The 15752-nt window shown below is 45.6% G+C and overlaps 1 protein-coding gene across 1 annotated transcript in view; it reads right to left on the bottom strand.

Annotated features, from left to right (window-relative positions):
• The window catches only part of LOC121551550 (plexin-A1-like), a 347386-nt gene that overhangs the window by 284200 nt on the left and 47434 nt on the right, over positions 1 to 15752 (bottom strand). The window contains exon 2 of the mRNA XM_045223805.1: positions 3643 to 5045. Coding sequence (XP_045079740.1) covers positions 3643 to 4824 — 1182 coding nt within the window. The 5' untranslated portion in view covers positions 4825 to 5045. The remainder of the gene's footprint in view (positions 1 to 3642; positions 5046 to 15752) is intronic.

The raw sequence follows: 15752 nt of genomic DNA, 5'->3' as shown, positions 1-15752 counted from the left end.
ATAGGGAACAGGGTGCCATTTGGGACGTATTCTTTGTCTTTTGTATGGGCTCTCAGGAGTGGAGGCGGAACGGAAGTAATTTAACCCATAAAAAGGCTAATCTGCAGCACTATCACACTCCAGAGACACGCTGCACGGGGAGAGGAGGAGGTATACATCCACTCTCACTTTGAGGAGATCTCAGTTTAATAGTGATGTGATAGCATATACACACACAAAGTCAAAAGAACATAGCGACAAACACAAACACATGCTGAAATTTGTCCCGTGTAGCTCAATTGGTAGAGCATGGCAAGCGCCAGGGTTGTGGGTTCAATTCCCACGGCGTACCAGTACGAAAAAAGTATGAAAAATTATGCACTCCCTACTGTAAGTCTCTTTGGATAAGAGTGTCTGCTAAATGACTTAAATGTAAAAATACCATACAAACACACTTTTGAATGAATGACAAAAATGAGGACCGAGAGAAAAAGAGGGTGAGAAATGGATGAAAGGATTGAGTTGTAGTCTTGTATTGTGTTAGTCTATTACAGACTCCATGAGCGTGTGCACATGCACACAAATCACTACAGTAACAATACTAACGGGTATTCTCCACCATTCTTATTCTCCTCCTATTCACTTACTGAAAGGCATACACACCAAGATGTCCCCTGACGCGGAGATTCATCTGCGATGCTACCAACCACTGGCTGGCGTGGCGGGTCAGGGGTAATGGTAGAAAGTGCCTCCCTGTGAACTTGTTGATGATGGAAAGTCGCTGCAGTGAAGGTGACAGCCCAGCGCAGGGTGACGGACACCAATATTATTTGTACTGGAGCATGCGTTCAATCATCTCCTCTCCTCCTGCTTCTGTGTAGCTGCTGGGAGACACATGGCCAGTACAGGTGTTCTGTTGCTATCTAACCATCATTATTTTTCTCTCTCTCCGTCTGCAATCTCTACTTCTTCTCTCCCCTTTTCTCAGCAGCTACAGGCAGCAAAGGCTTGTTCCTGCTCTCTTTCTAGGGCTATTTCTCTCTAGCTCACTATTTCTTCCCTCTCTCTCTCGCGCCATCTCGCTCTCATTATCCTCCATCCACTTGCTTTCCCAGTCTATCACCCCCCCTCTCTCTCCCTCCCTCTCTCCCCCTCACGGAGCAATTGGATTAAATCACCTCCAGATCTAAGGTTTTCGATGGTTGAGGTTAAAAGAGTGGGGGAGCGGAATGCTGATTCAAGACCTGTGCTTAGAGGATGACTTTTACTCAAATGAGTCCACATTGACCTAAGCCTGACCTAGGGTCACCAGGGGTCAAGGGCTAGCCTATCGACTTAACTAAGAAGCCATTACATCACGTTTCTCACCAGGGCAGGAGAGCTGTGTGACTGATTGTGGGGCGTTATGTGGGAGAGAGTCACAGAAACTGGCTTTGGATAAGAGTTATCCTTCTGAGTTAATGCTGTGCATGAGGACAGGACATTTGTACGCAGAAAGCCATAGCCCATTTCCAAAATTGTCCAAATAATGCTAAATGGGGGAACAGAGAGAGAAGAGGAGTTGAAAAGGAAAGGGGGAACAGGAGGACAGGAAATCAACTACAGCTGAGTGCCTCAACTGGGCCATTCACAACTCCCTCTCTCTTCTTCTCTCTCCCTCTCGTTCTTTCTAGGTTGAGAGAGGACATACTGGGTTACTCAACTAGGCTATTCACAACCTTCTTTCCCTCTTTCGGTCTCCCTCTCCTGTGCTCTTTCTGTTTTTTTTTTTGTTTTTTTTTGTTTTGGGGGGGGTAGATCAGCTTTAACAGTGCAGATAGATTGTAGCTTCCATCCTGTGCTCTTTCTTTCTAGCACCTGTGCACTCTTGCTAATGAACTGTAATAAAGAGTAACATGCTGCTACTGTACTCATTTCAACACCATTATGACAATATAAGGTGTACAGCTGTACTCATTTCAACACCATTATGACAATATAAGGTGTACAGCTGTACTCATTTCAACACCATTATGACAATATAAGGTGTACAGCTGTACTCATTTCAACACCATTATGACAATATAAGGTGTACAGCTGTACACACCGAGAGAGAGTGAGTGAGCGTGCGAGATGGACTGTGTATTGCATTAATCTCAGCCTGGTGTGGTGTGTGTGCTCCGTAACGCCATGCACAGTTGATCAGTGGGGGAACCCCAGCCAAGCCTCCACCTTCCCTGAGGGGCCTAGCACTGCAGACAGCACCCGATCAACCCTCTCTCAATGAATTAGTGTCTGTGTTTGTGTGTGCGTGCCTCAGCCACTGATTTGAGTGACATTTCACAAATTCCGGGGAAAGGGCTAATGATGTCCCTGTTGGACTAAATCAAAGCACTCGTAGGTTCCAGGTACAAAGCAGGGTGAGAGTGGGAACCGGGTTCAGTCAAGACACGTCGCACCTCCTCTCGCTAATTACCACTGTTCTACAGATGGCCCCAGGGAGAAGTAGTCGAAGGGGACTGAACCTAAATGCCAGCATCATGGCAGAGAGGTGTTGAGGAAGGCCCAAGGCAAAGCCCAATGTCTGAGGTCAGTAGACTAACGTTTAATTGTATGGAATTCTAATGTATAGCCTGTTGTAGTATTGTAGTAGTATTACAGTATCACTGTAGTATATTTCAACAGGGCACAGATGTTGCCAATAGCTCTAGAGGATACTGGGGCTGGGAATGGCCAGGGATCTCACGATACGATATTATGACCATATTTAGATGGCGATACGATATATATTGAATTGCCAGGGACCTCACGATACGATATTATATTATCACCATACTTAGATGCCGATACGATATGTATTGCGATTCTCACGATTCTATATGCATTCCAATTCGATATTGGGATTTGATGTTCCAAACATATTGCTCACTATATTTTTCCTGGAGAGAGATGAAAGAGCATGAGAAAATGAGTTTTGATCAGTCATGGAAATGAAAGTGCTGAAAACATGTTGGCTCACTACTTAAAAAGATGGAGAACAAGCTATTTATATTTTTTTTATCAAGTCAGTCAAAGTAGCTATATAATATCGTCCAAAATAAAATTGCGATATGCAACTATCGATTTTCTCCCCCATCACTACTAGCTATGTGTTTATATGTGCATGCATTGTATAGGCTATGCATGTATCCATCGCCAACATCTGAGGCAAAATACTGACAATTGAATACTAGCTGTAACTACGGTCTCTTCAAGTTTGACAGATGTTCAGTGAGACTATCCCTTGCCTAACCACAAGGTTTGCCATTACAGAGCTTAGGCCTTCTGTTCAATGCTCTCTGAAAATACATAATAGGAATATAAGTGAATTGAATTTGTGGGACATATCAGAATTGAATCATTTTTATCTGCTTCTACCACTAACTTTGCTGATAACTTCTTGAGAGGAAGAATGTACTTGCTATGACTGTGATAAGTGGTTGTCCCACTTAGCTATTTTAAGATGAATGCACTAACTAAGTCGCCCTGGATACGAGCGTCTGCTAAATGACTCAAATGTAAATGTGTTCAGAGGGCCGCAAGACTCACTTAGTTGATGTGATGCAGGCATAGCAGAACTGAATCAGAGAATCAGATAGAATCAGATAAAGAGATCAGTAGTGTTAGGAGGGCCGCGGGACTCACTGAGTTGATGCAGGCCAGTTCCTTGTTGAGCAGCCAGGGTAGTGAGAGCTTCCCCTCTCCCCGGTAGCAGGACTGGATGCGCTCCTTGATCTTCTCCTTGATGCGGCGCAGCGTGAACAGGCACAGGGCTGACTCCTTGGGCGGCTTGGCCCGGTTCTTCTGGCCCTGTGAGAACACAGTGAACAGGATGTCCTCGTCTTCGGAAATTCCTAAGGAGTCGGCCAACTGCTTGCCGGGCCGGCTGAGGTAGGCATCCTGGACTAGACGATACTCCACCCCGTCCTTTGTACAGCCGATGGGGAACTCCACATACGAGTAGAACTTGGGGTCGTCCACGCAGAGGCGGACGATCTTGGAGGTGAAGAACTGTTCGCCGGAGGCATCAGGCGAGGTGAGCTGAGTGTCCAGCTGCATGGTCAGGTAGTAGACAAACTGTTCGCTGCTGAAGCCGTAGATATAGTAGATATCAAAGGCGGGGAATTTGCTGAGAGTGTCCGAAGGGATCTTGAGCTGCGAGGAGACAAACTCATCCTGATAGACGAAGCTGAACATGTCAGCGTTCTCCTCGTTGGACATCAGCTTGCGGCTGGAGAGTGTGGGGAAGTACTCGGACTTGCCATCAATGGGTGTACCGATGAAGAGCTTGCTGGCGGGGCCGTGGGAGGAGGTGATGATGACCCCGGACATGGTGCCAGACTCGGTCACGCTGGACAGGTAGTGCTCCTTACGGTGGTGCGGCTCACCCAGTTTGAACAGGTCGTCCAGCCTGAGGAACTGGCAGATTCCCTGGGAGGTGCTCCCACAGGCAATGAGCCGGTTCTGGGCGTAGTCGATGAGAAGCAGCTTGTTGACGTTGCTGGTCTGGGCAAGGTCGTGGGGGCACGACTGGACGCTGGGCGGGGGATAGCACTTCTCGTTGTCCACCACAGGTCCAGTCATGTGGCTCCGCAGCTTGGTAAGGTTGCTGGAGAGTTTGAAAATCCAGTTGACCGTGCCGACGTAGACCTCACCTGTCTTGTTGTGGATGGCCAGGTGTGTCAGCCCCCAGTCTGGTGGGGAAAAGGATTTGAAGGGCTGGGGTTGACCTCTGGTACGGGATGGGACCGCCAAGAGGACCAGCATCCCCAGAAGGAGCAGGTTCCTCAGGCGTGGGGCAGCGAGTGACCTCATTAGGGGCCACATATCTGGGGTTTGCGGGAGGCAAGGCTGGGGGAAGGGATGGGGGAGGTGGGTTCACTCCGGCACCTAGTCCGTGTCTGTTTATATTCTAGCTTATATTCCCCTGGAAGGAGGGTGGATGGACAGAGGAGAAGGGGAGGAAAGCTCCTATTGATCCGGTGTCTTTCTCTCTGTGTTCGGAGTTGTCATCCAGAGCATCATCCACAGTGGCACAGGTGGGAGCCCTGAAAGGCAAAAAACACATTATGAGTCGCGATGGAACATTTCCTATTGATTATGCATCAGCCTGAGAGCCTAAAATCAGACGAGATGCACTGCTAAATTTAGACAAAGGTTAAGAGGGCATTCACCTACCCAGATGAATAAATTATGCAAAGTCATATCCGTGACCACAGTATGAAGGAAGATAGCTAGCGAGAGCCACAGGAGGATTACCAAATGCACGGTACAATAATGAGTCACACTGCAATGAGTTTAAGACACACAACATCCAGCCCCTTAATATTTAATATGTTCAACAGTATCGTGAAGGTTCGGAGATGGTCTGCTTAGAAAATCGGCAGAAGGGGCGCCCTACATGCGGCAGCAAGCCTAGTGGTTAGAGCATTTGGCCAGTAACCGAAAGGTCGCTGGTTCGAATACCTGTGCAGACAAGGTGAAAAATATGTTGATGTGCCCTTGAGCAAGGCACTTAACCCTAATTTGCTCCAGGGGCGCCGTACTACTATGGCTGACCCTGTAAAACAACTAATTTCACTATACTTTTCCGGTGTGTGACTATAAAACTATTGAAACCACGCAATTTGTATCCAGGTCTGCTCCCTCCCAGGACTCTCAGTGTGTGGGTTGCGGTATGCGGTATCAGGAAACTACCCAGCATCCCACTCTTCTCCCAATAAGAGCCTTGTTCTGCCAATAGCATCGAGGCATGGTTCGCTTTTACTCTGTGGCAGATCTGCAGCTCTCTGATGGCCAAAACATGTTTGATACCCTGAGGGAGGTAGAGTAAAAACAATGAGTCAGCTGCAATCAGGATGTAGAGTACAATACAAGCAAGAAGAAAATGAATGAATGAGATGGATCGAGAGTCGAGACACGTATACCACACACCTCAGAGAGATTCAATGCTGTTGTTGTCATTGTTGTTGCGGCTCCAACAACGCAAAACCCCTTTTCCACTCCAGCCAAAGCTTCTCTCGCTAACTCGCCCCTCCCAACCCAGTCATTCACTCCAGCCAACCCAACCCAGTCATCCACTCCAGCCAAAGCTTCTCTCGCTAGCTCGCCCACCCAACTCTGTCATCCACTCCCAGCAGTCACATGCTATTTATCTGCTTCCCATCCAAACCAATCAGTTGACGTTCCAGGACCCACTTTGCTATTCCCGGTGTGGGCGTGGGATTGACTAGATTTAGCGGCGCTTAGCCCTAATTCCAACCCCCCCCTTCGATCATCATATTCGCTAATGCTTCAAAATGAAGAGACGCTCATATTGTGACATGTGCCAGCACTCAATCGGCTCCCATACATTAATTTAACTTAATCCCATTTCATGTGTAACCACAATGCCCCAAGAGTTGGATTCCCATGGCACAGAAGATCCACAAGATACAAGATAGAGAGAGGAAGAAGGGACGGGGGGATTGATGGGAGAGGAGGGAGGTGGGGATTGATTGACGGGGGAGTGGAAGTAATGGACAAGGAGTATTTTCCCTTTCTTTTGGGTGTCCTCCAGTGACAATGATGGCAGAGAGCTTTGAGCTGGCTCGCCTCTGCGCTGCTTGACAGGCCAATCAAGTTCTAGCGATACCGGGACATTAGTTCTCCTGTAAATGTTGATTATGCCAAATTGTTTGCAGCAACTCTCAGAGGCCCGGCTCAATTTCACCTTGACTATGAAAGTGTCGGCGGAGGAGTATTTTATGACTGAACTGAATTGGGAAAGATGAGAAACGATGGGGGGGGGGACAAAAACATGAGACAGAGAAAATCAAGCAGAGGAGAAGGAGGGAAGGAAGAATGAGGAATTTTATTTCTTCCTTCCCTTATCTTCCGTTTTCCTCTGGAGAGTGATTGAGGGGTTGGCCTATCTGTCAATCAGTCCCCAAGGATGCACGGAGGAAGTATGCTCAGTTTACCAATGGCTGTGTGTGTGTGTGTGTGTGTGTGTGTGTGTGTGTGTGTGTGTGTGTGTGCGTACATTGGAGGAAGATTCAGGGGGAAAATTAGCCTTTTTCCAAACCAAAAAGTGAACGATTAAAATGCACAGCAATTTCCACCCCCTTTTCGCCATCTACAGTGGGCGGAGGTGTGCAGAAGTAAGTGTGGCATTGCAAACCATGGCGGCTCCAGTAGCAACTAGGTAAAGGGGGATTTGTGTCATTGAATTTCCACAAATGAAAGTCTGGACAAGATGAATGTGCCGTGGAGAGGGAGAAGCAGCGTGTGAGAGATAGACAGAAAGAAAAAGGAGAGCATCTGTAGGCAGACAAGAGAAACGCGCTGGCAGGCAGCTCCACCTGCATTTAAATAAGGACCTGGCTTTCTGCCAAGAGGGGAAAGCTAAACTAATAAATGCAGTGCCAGCCCAGCCAGTTAGCAGATATGGCTGTGCGTCTATATATATATATTTTTTTCTTGGTACGTGCGTGTCAGAGCCTCTTCAACATATCAGCTCTAGACTGAGAGGACATGGGATGAGGTTGTGTTTTTCTCTAGCTGGAGGTAAGCAGGAGGTAAGCTTCTCATATGGTGTTGAGTAAAGCTTAACCATGTATTAGATCGTAGGTAGGTAGTTAGTTGTAGTTAGGTATTGTATTTATTATAGGTTAGTATTGTTGTTATTGTAGGTTTCCGTAGGTAATTGTAGGTTAGTATCGAAGCACGAGGCTAGCTAGCTAGCGGGTAGCTACTGGTAACGATTAGCAACGGTGGAGAGCTGTTTCCAATGTTAATGTGCTGCTACCCAACGTTTAATTTTTGCTGCGTTATGCGTTATGAAAGGAACTAGACACGGACATGAATTATCTGTTTAGTGTGCTAACACACTCTTGGCAGTTTGTTGTAACCAAGTATTGGTGCTAAATTGTGTGTTAATGGATGCTAGCTTGCTAGTTAGCTACATCGCCGAAGTCAAGGATCGGTAGGATAGTCAGTTTTACGAGGGCATGTTTAGCAGCATGAGTGAAGGAGGCTTTGTTGCGAAACAGGAAGCCGATTCTAGATTTAACTTTGGATTGGAGAGGCTTAATGTGAGTCTGGAAGGAGAGTTTACGGTCTAACCAGACACCTAGGTATTTGTACTTGTCCACATATTTTAAGTCAGACCCGCCGACAGTAGTGATTATAGTCAGGCGGGCAGGTGCAAGCAGCGTTCGATTGAAGAGCATTACTACCGTTTAAGAGCAGTTGGAGGCCACAGAAGGAGTGTTGTATCGCATTGAAGCTCGTTTGGAGGTTTGTTAACACAGTGTCCAATGAAGGGCCAGATGTATACAAAATAGTGTCGTCTGTGTAGAGGTGGATCTGAGAGTCACCAGCAGCAAGAGCGACATCATTGATATACACAGAGAATAGAGTCGGCCCGAGAATTGAACCCTGCGGCACCACCATAGAGACTGCCAGAGGTCCAGACAACAGGCCCTCCGATTTGACACATTGAACTCTATCTGAAAAGTAGTTGGTGAACCAGGCGAGGAAGTCATTTGAGAAACTAAGGCTATTTAGTCTGCCAATAAGAATGCTGTGATTGACAGAGTCAAAAGCCTTGGCCAGGTCGATGAAGACGGCTGCACAGTACTGTCTTTTATCAATCGCGGTTATTATATCTTTTAGGACCTTGAGCGTGGCTGAGGTGCACCCATGACCAGCTCGGAAACCAGATTGCATAGCGGAGAAGGTACGGTGGGATTCGAAGTGGTCGGTGATCTGTTTGTTAACTTGGCCTTCAAATACTTTCGAAAGGCAGGGTAGGATGGATATAGGTCTGTAACAGTTTGGATCTAGTGTCACCCCCTTTGAAGAGGGGGATGACCGCGGCAGCTTTCAAATATTTGGGGATCTCAGACGATACGAAAGAGAGGTTGAACAGGCTAGTAATAGGGGTTGCGACAATTTTGGCGGCTAATTTTAGAAAGAAAGGGTCCAGATTGTCTAGCCCTCTAGCATTATTCACAGCAGTAAATGGATAGTCAGTGTCAGTAAACAGGATCAGTAATCTAACAGTGCATGGTCTGATAGAAAACTCTGTTCCATAAGGCAAACTCTGCAAGGGGAAGAGCTGACTGGCAGGACTGGGGGGCATAAAAATAACTCAGGAGTTATTTTAATGCCAATGTAAATCACTTTAGTTGAGGACCAGCGTTGTGCCCTTGCTTCTGTGCTCTGCCAAAGTAAACTTGAGTGCAGGTCTAGAGAAATGTTGACTTATTTTTTACATTAATCGTCAAGGAGCTGATCGCAGATCAGGATTTAGAGGATGCACCTTGCAAAAAACTAGGGTCAACTTCACCCTATTTCCCAGGGCTACATCAGCTGTAAAACATAACTTGAGTACCACTGACAGAGTAATTCTTCCTAGAGGCAGTTTTGCATGAGGATGAGACATGCATGTGTAAAAATGTGTGTGCTTTGTTGTGTGAGCTGGGGGAGGAGTGTAGGTTGGATCTACTAGGGGGTGACAGCTACCACTCTAGGACTCATAGACAGATGGAGGGCACTACATCAAACAGAATCCACCCTCCTTCACATCCTCCACACAATTGTTTTCAGAGGTAAACAGGATTATGTGGTGACGGACGGGACATTGAGCACATCGATGTGTGTGTTTGTACACGTGGGTATGTATAAAGACAGGCTCTCTCGGCCTCAAAGGCTCCAGTTGTCTCTGCCCGGTCTAGAATTCCCAGAATCTGGGATAGTGGAGGGGGTGAAGGGGAGGTAGTAGGTTACACACTGCTCCACCCCCACCTCACTCCCCTTCTGCAACCTCTGAATCGGGGACAGTGTTAAAAAGACAGACTGGGGTTACATTCAGTGTGATGAAACGTTATGAGATGTTGCAGATAGGAATGCAAGTCGTGCACAACAGGTGTCGCATCCGTACCGCCCCGCCCCTAAAAGCCTTGGAAGAAGGGAAGAAGGATAACCAAGTTTTCCAATGACTGAACACAGCCCCAGTGTGCAGCAGCATGAAGCCCCCCAAGCATCTCCTCAAGGCCCCCCCTACACGCTCTGTCCATCTCACTGCCTCTGTCCATCGCTCTCCATCCCTCTGTCCATCGCTCTCCATCCCTCTGTCCATCGCGCCCTCTCCCCCTGTCCATCGCGCCCTCTCCCCCTGTCCATCGCGCCCTCTCCCCCTGTCCATCGCGCCCTCTCCCCCTGTCCATCGCGCCCTCCCCTCTGTCCATCGCGCCCTCCCCCTCTGTCCATCGCGCCCTCCCCCTCTGTCCATCGCGCCCTCCCCCTCTGTCCATCGCGCCCAATTCGGATATTTTGCCCAATTATGGGCAAAATATCTGATTGGTCAAATAAACCAATTAGTGGTAAAATAATTGGGGTGCCTGTGTAAACGCAGCCGATCTTTCACCACACACGATTGATCGATTGAGTGCGTGCGTGCAGTCTATTACTATGAGTGAATATTCATAAAAATAAACGCTTTGACTGCGCTAGTTAAGCATGTAGTTTCGGGGTCTGCTCTCTGTATATCAGGTGGAGCGTGCGGTGCTTCCAAGCAGACCATGAAAGCTACATGCGTAACTAGCGCAGTCAAAGTGTTTATTTTGATTAATATTCACTCATAACAAAGCCTACTAGGGGATCTACTAGGGGCTGATATGAACTTGGAGAAGAGTCCCCTAAGTAAGCTGGTCCTGAGGCTCTGTTCACAAACACAAACAGACCCCACAGAGCCCCAGGACAACAACAACAACACCACAATTAGACCCAACCAAATCATGAGAAAACAAAAAGAGAATTACTTGACACATTGGAAAGAATTAACAAAAAAACAGAGCAAACTAGAATGCTATTTGGCTCTAAACAGAGAGTACACAGTGGCAGAATACCTGACCACTGTGACTGACCCAAACTTAAGGAAAGCTTTGACTATGTACAGACTCCGTGAGCATAGCCTTGCTATTGAGAAAGGCCGCCGTAGGCAGACATGGCTCTCAAGAAAAGACAGGCTATGTGCACACTGCCCACAAGATGAGGTGGAAACTGAGCTGCACTTCCTAACCTCCTGCCAAATGTATGACCATATTAGAGACACATATTTCCCTCAGATTACAGAGATCCACAAAGAATATGAAAACAAACTCAATTTTGATAAACTCCCTTATCTACTGGATGAAAAACCACAGTGTGCCATCACAGCAGCAATATGTTTGACCTGTTGCCACAAGAAAAGGGCAACCAGTGAAGAACAAACACCATTGTAAATACAACCCATATTTATTTGCACATTGTTACAACACTGTATATAGACATAATATGACATTTGAAATGTCTTTATTCTTTTGGAACTTCTGAGTGTAATGTTTCCTGTTTATATTTGTTTATTTCACTTTTGTTTACTATCTACTTCACTTGCTCTGGCAATGTTAACATATGTTTCCCATGCCAATAAAGCCCTTAAATTGAAATTGAATTGACAGAAAGAGGAAGACGGATAGAGAGAGACAGAAAAGGGAAGTGGGGAAACGAGAACAGAGAATCTAAAGAAAAAGAGGCATAGGAGAAACATGGTGAGTCAGGGGGAAAAATATTTTTTTAAAGTGAGACAGCAGCGGTGGGAGAGAGAGAGAAGAGCTAGAGATAGCTTTTCGAAATAACCAGTGAGGCTGAAAGAGTTCTATTGTTATAAGAGGAGAGCAGTTTGTGCATGTTCCTGCATCAGTGGGCAGAATAGGTTTATCAAATTTTCTAACAGGACTTTCTACGTCTGCTTTGGCTGTTGAATGTTACGAGACATACCAAAAAAAGTCAGTAACTGATCTTGAACCTGTCAAATTATGTGTACGTTAGATTGACTGGTCCCAAGTGGAAGGCCTGCCAGGCCAACCAGTCTGGCCAGTAGTAACAACAGCCATGAGAGTCAGATGGAGGGAAAATAGAGGGAGGAGGGAGGATTGAACGGTTTACAAAACAAAACAACAGACAGAGAGAGACAAGTTCCTTAGGACATATTGTTTTCAGCCATGCTTTCCACACCAAAGACTGGGTAATTAACAAAGTTGAGCCTAGTGTAAACGTGTGTGTGTGTGTGTGTTTCATTGGAGAAGGGCGAATGATAGAGAGAACTGAACTATCCCACAAAGGAGGAAAACAGATAAGGAGGGGGGGATGGCGGGGGATGAGAGGAGGGACAATGAGTGACAAGAATGCAGGAAGTAAGAGAGGAGTAAGAGATGGAGGAGAGTAGAGCAATCCTCTCTATGTACCCATGTAGAAGAGGAGAGAGACCAGGGGCTTAAATTAAACATTCTGGAATGTCCAGATACATAAAGATGATCTAGAACAGACACGATTCTCTGCCACATAGAAAAGAGGAATTAGGTCAGCTCTAGTCATTACATTTCTATTTGCTACTTTCTCAACAGCGTAAGAGCTTCTTCCACTCTGCATTTCCAGCCCAGAGCAGCAGTGGGTAAATATATTACCCAAACAGCCAAGGCAAATGATCTGCCATGTTACGCCAATACCCCAAAGGGACTAGCCCGCCCGGCGGCCGCCAATCATTCCCACTATACCTTCCCTTATTTCACAAGAAGAGATTGAGAAGAGATTGGAAAATATGACAGCATTATTTGTGCTGCCGATAGCCGTTAAAATAGCTTAGAATACCTCTCAGCTAAGTGCTCAAATAAAGTAGATGGTGTTAGTAGTGACAACGGAAATGCCGAACACAATAATGAAACGATACAAGGGGATGTGCAGAACAAGGCAGAAATGCCATATAGGCAACAAATGGATGCATTTATAGTATTGCTTCTTTCATGGGCTGTCGACAGTCATCTTTGATGGATAAGACTGGTTGTAAATGTTATGTGGAAGCATTTGGTTTGAGTGGACTTGATACTTCAGATATTCTGGGTTAAAGCTGGGGGTTGTTTCAGGACAGGGCCTCAAGTCTTCACATGTGAGCCAGTAGGAATCGCAATAAACCAATCAGTTGATCTCCTCCCACTGTTTAGTTTAACACTGTTTTAGGGGGATTTAGACCTTTTCTCTGGTATCTCTTGACTCAACATGCTCAGTCTACTATGTGTTCTGTGGGGTTACTTCTACGACCAGGTCATTGTTGTAAACACTAATGTGGTTTTGGCAGGGCTAACAGGGGAGACAGAGGTGAGCTCATGCTAGGAGTGTGGCAATTCTGTGACCTGTACCCATAGTGCCTTGAGACAGAAAGTCAACCAGTAGAGGTCTCTCTCCTCTACTTCTCCCCCTTTTTCCTTCTCCCCCTCTTTCTCAGAAATGTCTCATGAGAATCTCAAGCTCAAGCCCTCATTTGAATTTCAACAGCAAAAAAAAACGGTTCAATAGTTGTGGAGAATGTGCATTTTTCCGACCGATGGGGCACCGACGTCAATGCGGCGCTCCTTTGACCTTTAGAGACGGGATAATTCAATTTATCCCAGCGTTGTGTTTGTGCGTGGAGCTAATGAATACCCCAGACTAGACAAAGTGATGGTGCATTCCCCTCCATTTCCCGAAAAGGCTCCAATAGCATCTCAAATGCTAGTGTTAATTGAATTGCAGATATTGCCGTCGTCTGCCGGCAACGAGACGAGTATTCTTATTTCTTTCCCTCAGAGTGAATGTGAGTGAGAATTAATTTGCAAAAAAGGCTCCAGGGTATGAAATTGTGTGATTATGACAGATTGTGCGAGTTTGGTGTTGTACAGTTCGGCAAAACCAATGCTCTGATATGGGAGTCTTATTGGGATCTTATTTGGGTGTCCCGGCAGACATTGCAGCTTTTACTAAAAAGGAACATGGCATGGTTACATATGGAACTTAGCGCCAAGTAGTGGGAATACTACTGAAGTCATCGAGTAAGCTCATTCACCCAGGAACTATACTGAACAAAAAAATGTACGCAACATGTAAAGTGTTGGTCCCATGTTTCATGAGCTGAAATAAAAGATCCCAGAAGTGTTCCATATGCACAAATTTGTTTACATCCCTGTCAGTGAGCATTTATCCTTTGCCAAGATAATCCATCCACCTGACCGGTGTGGCATATCGAGCAGCTAATTAAACAGCATGATCATTACACAGGTGGACCTTGTGCTGGGGACAATAAAAGACGACACTAAAATGAGCAGTTGTGTCACACAACACAATGCCACAGACGTCTCAAGATGAGGGAGCGTGCAATTGGCATGCTGACTGCAGGAATGTCCACCAGAGCTATTGACAGATAATTGAATGTTAATTTCTCTAGCATAAGCTGCCTCCAACGTCGTTTTAGAGAATTTGGCAGTACGTCCAACTCATCCCAAACCATCTCAATTGGGTTGAGGTAGGGGGATTGTGGAGGTCATCTGAAGCAGCACTCCATCACTCTCCTTCTTGGTCAAATAGCCCTTACACAGCCTGGAGGTGGTTGTCATTGTCCTGTTGAAAAACAAATGATAGTCCCACTAAGCCCAAACCAGATGGGATGGCGTATTGCTGCAGAATGCTTTGGTAGCCATGCTGGTTAAGTGTGCCTTGAATTCTAAATAAATCACAGACAGCAAAGCAACCCCACACCATAACACCTCCTCCTCCATGCTTTACGGTGGGAACTACACATGCGGAGATCATCCGCTCACCCACACTGCGTCTCACAAAGACACGGAGGTTGGAACCAAAAATCTCAAATTTGGACTCCAGACCAAAGGACAAATTTCCAACGGTCTAATATCCATTGCTCGTGTTTCTTGGCCCAAGCAAGACTCTTCTTATTATTGGTGTCCTTTAGTAGTGGTTTCTTTGCAACAATTCGACCATGAAGGCCTGGTTCACACAGTCCCTTCTGAACAGTTGATGTTGAGATGTGTCTGTGACTTGAACTCAGTGAAGCATTTATTTGGGCCTGAGGCTGGTAACTCTAATTAACTTATCCTCTGCATCAGAGGTAACTCTGGGTCTTCCTTTCCTGTGGTGGTCCTCATGAGAGCCAGTTTCATCATAGCGCTTGATGGTTTTTGCGACTGCATTTGAAGAAACTATCAATGTTCTTGACATTTTCCCTATTGACTGACCTTCATGTCTTAAAAGATATGATAGACTGTCGTTTCTCTTTGATTATAACCCTCTACCTTGTCACAACACAACTGATTGGCTCAAACGCATTAAGAAGGAAAGAAATTCCACAAATTAACTTTTAAGAAGGCACAACTGTTAATTGAAATGCATTCCAGGTGACTACCTCATGAAGCTTGTTGAAAGAATGCCAAGAATGTGCAAAGCTGTCATCAAGGCAAAGGGTGGCTATTTGAAGAATCTCCTAAATAAAATATATTTTGATTTGTTTAACACTTTATTGGTTACTACATGATTCCATATGTGTTATTTCATAGTTTTATGTCTTCACTATTATTCTAGTGTGTGTGTGTGTGTGTGTTTGTGTGTGTATGTATGTATGTATGTATGTATGTATGTATATATACATACATACAGTGGGGAGAACAAGTATTTGATACACTGCCAATTTTGCAGGTTTCCCTACTTACAAAGCAAGTAGAGGTCTGTAATTTTTATCATAGGTACACTTCGACTGTGAGAGACGTAATCTAAAACAAAAATCCAGAAAATCACATTGTATGATTTTTAAGTAATGTATTTGCATTTTATTGCATGACATAAGTATTTGATACATCAGAAAAGCAGGACTTAATATTTGGTACAGAAACCTTTGTTTGCAATTACAG

The sequence above is a fragment of the Coregonus clupeaformis genome, chromosome 12, assembly GCF_020615455.1.
Source record: "Coregonus clupeaformis isolate EN_2021a chromosome 12, ASM2061545v1, whole genome shotgun sequence".
NCBI lineage: Eukaryota > Metazoa > Chordata > Actinopteri > Salmoniformes > Salmonidae > Coregonus > Coregonus clupeaformis.
Note: the sequence above shows the minus strand (reverse complement) of the source record. Positions and strands in the feature narration are given on the sequence as shown.